Genomic DNA, 2,460 nt, shown 5'->3' on the forward strand with positions numbered 1-2,460 from the left:
GCTATATGTTATAGGGAGGAGAGAGGCGAGAGAGAGTGGGAGAAAGGTGAATTATATATGTATATAGGTTAGATAATTGTATATTATACATATGTATTTGTATATATGGCAAGCGAGATTGGGATAGAGAGGAGAGAGGCGAGCGAGAGTGGGAGAGAGGTGAATTGTATATGTATATAGATTAGATAATTGTATATTATACATATGCATTTGTATATATGGCAAGAGAGATTGGGAGAGGGAGGAGAGAGGCGAGCGAGAGAGGGCAGAGAGTGGGAGAGAGGTGAATTGTATATGTATATAGGTTAGATAATTGTATTTTATACATATGTATTTTTATATATGGCATATAAAGGCATGTTTGGATTCGAAAACAATAAAACGAGTTATATACACTTATAGTGATGGTGCACTTTGTTTTAATGAAGAAAGTCCAGACATAGTAGATGAAAATTGGTGGAGTGATACAAATTTTATCAAAAAATTGAAACCTTCAGGAATTTTTTTTATTGTATAAGTAAGACTTTAACAGAAAACGAAGCACTAAATTTTGCACAAAAAAATAATTTGGATCTTGTATGTGTTAATCAAGCTTGGGTTTTTGGCCCATTTGTTACTCCTCAATGTCCTATACTAGTTCTTCGACACATGCCCATGATTATAAAAGGTACGTACTCGTTACTTATTCCTTTATTCGTTATATTTGTATTTATATGTTTTTTATGTACTGTCAGTATAAATAAATTTGGAAATTTGTAGGTAATTGGACAAATATTGAGTATGATTCTGGATTTATTCCATTCGTCCACGTGGATGATGTTGCTCGAGCTCATATATTTCTTTTGGAATGTTTAAAAGTTAAAGGGAGGTACGTTTGTTCTTGTGTAGATTTAACTCCAGATGAATTGTCTCAATTTTTAAGAGCTAGATATCCTCAATACCAAATTCCAACTTTTGAGTAAGTTTCGTTCATTGTTTATTTTTATCTGTCGTTTAAGATTTTGACGCACTTCTAGTTACGTTATTATAAGTGTAATATTATTTGGCTCATTTGCAGTTGTTTGAAGGTCATGACAAAAGCATTTAAGTTCCCTCGTCTTTCTTCTAAGAAATTGTTGGACACTGGATTCAAGTACAAATATGATCTTCGAGATATGTATGATGGAGCCATTGCTAGTTGCAAACAAGTTGGGTTTCTCTAGAAATATTTTCTTGGGGATGATAATTCGATATCAATAAATTAATTTTGATATAGCACAATAAACGATGTATCTTTAATCATAATTTGTTACTAGTATTTAATTTCTTAAAATCTTATTATGTTTTATGAATTTAAAACGTCGTTTGGATTTTGTGATAATTATGTAATGATATTAATATAATTATCGTTATATCATATTTAACAGTCATACCAATAATAAATATGAATATTTATAAGCAACGATTTATTTAAATAAAAATAGGAGTTGTTGATGGATAGTAACATGCTAGAGAACATGGTGGTGGTTGGCCTATCTATATTATGCTTGATGAAGTATCTTTGAACATTGAATTTGGACAACACATGTGTGCCATGTTGTTTACAAAATATATTTTATTGATTATACATGTCTTCTTCTCAAAAAATATTGACAAATGTAATAACATATAATAAAAGTAAATATTACAAACAAAAATCTTTATAGAATCTTTGTTCAATCTAAAATACAAAAAGACCAAAAACACTACTACTGTATATAATTGGGTCATAACACTATAATGAACGGATTGAATTGCATTTGAGATGTCTATATGCCAAAATCATTTAAATTCTTACAAATTAATCTGTAAAATCACTCTAAATATTGTGAGATTGTACATATTGCGCTCCTTCTACGGAGGGTTTCATAAAGGTTTCACAAAGAAATGAACTAAGAAAATCTAGATTCATGTAAATTGGTCCCTAAATGTCTCTAAAATGAACTATTAAAATTGTGAGAGTATAAACTATTGTTCCCCCACCATTTTCCTATGAAGGGTTTCCACGTAAAGATTTTGCAAAGAAATCATCCGAAAGCCGTGAAAAGCTGAAAAATTATAATTTTCTGTAAATTGACCCCTAAATGTCCAAAAATAACTTCAAAAATTGTGAAATTGTAAAAGGTTTCCATATATGTTTTCACAAAGAAATAGTTCAAGAATTATATCACCAAAATATTTATGGGCGTTACACACAAGAAATAAAGAAAATTATCTGATTCTTGTAAATTAATCTTAATATCCAAAAATGACTATAGAAATTTTGAGACAGTAGATACTGTTCCCCAACTCTTTAGGTGCATATTAAGTATTTACAAAATTTAGTGAGAATTGTTGTATGGAATATGATGAAGAGATGCAATTAATAAAAATCACATTCATTTGCAAATTTTCGACGAAAATTACAAAGAAAGTTGATTTATCAATGAATAACACTCGATA

At 29.6% G+C, this 2,460-nt stretch overlaps 1 protein-coding gene across 1 annotated transcript; it reads left to right on the forward strand.

Annotated features, from left to right (window-relative positions):
• The first annotated feature begins 405 nt into the window (after positions 1 to 405).
• LOC125866079 (vestitone reductase-like) lies at positions 406 to 1,257 on the forward strand. The gene is made up of 3 exons (XM_049546371.1): positions 406 to 667; positions 760 to 958; positions 1,058 to 1,257. The coding sequence occupies exons 1-3, from the start codon at positions 649 to 651 to the stop codon at positions 1,200 to 1,202; spliced, it is 363 nt and encodes a 120-aa protein (XP_049402328.1). The 5' UTR covers positions 406 to 648; the 3' UTR covers positions 1,203 to 1,257.
• Positions 1,258 to 2,460: the final 1,203 nt, after the last annotated feature.

The sequence above is a fragment of the Solanum stenotomum genome, chromosome 5, assembly GCF_019186545.1.
Source record: "Solanum stenotomum isolate F172 chromosome 5, ASM1918654v1, whole genome shotgun sequence".
NCBI lineage: Eukaryota > Viridiplantae > Streptophyta > Magnoliopsida > Solanales > Solanaceae > Solanum > Solanum stenotomum.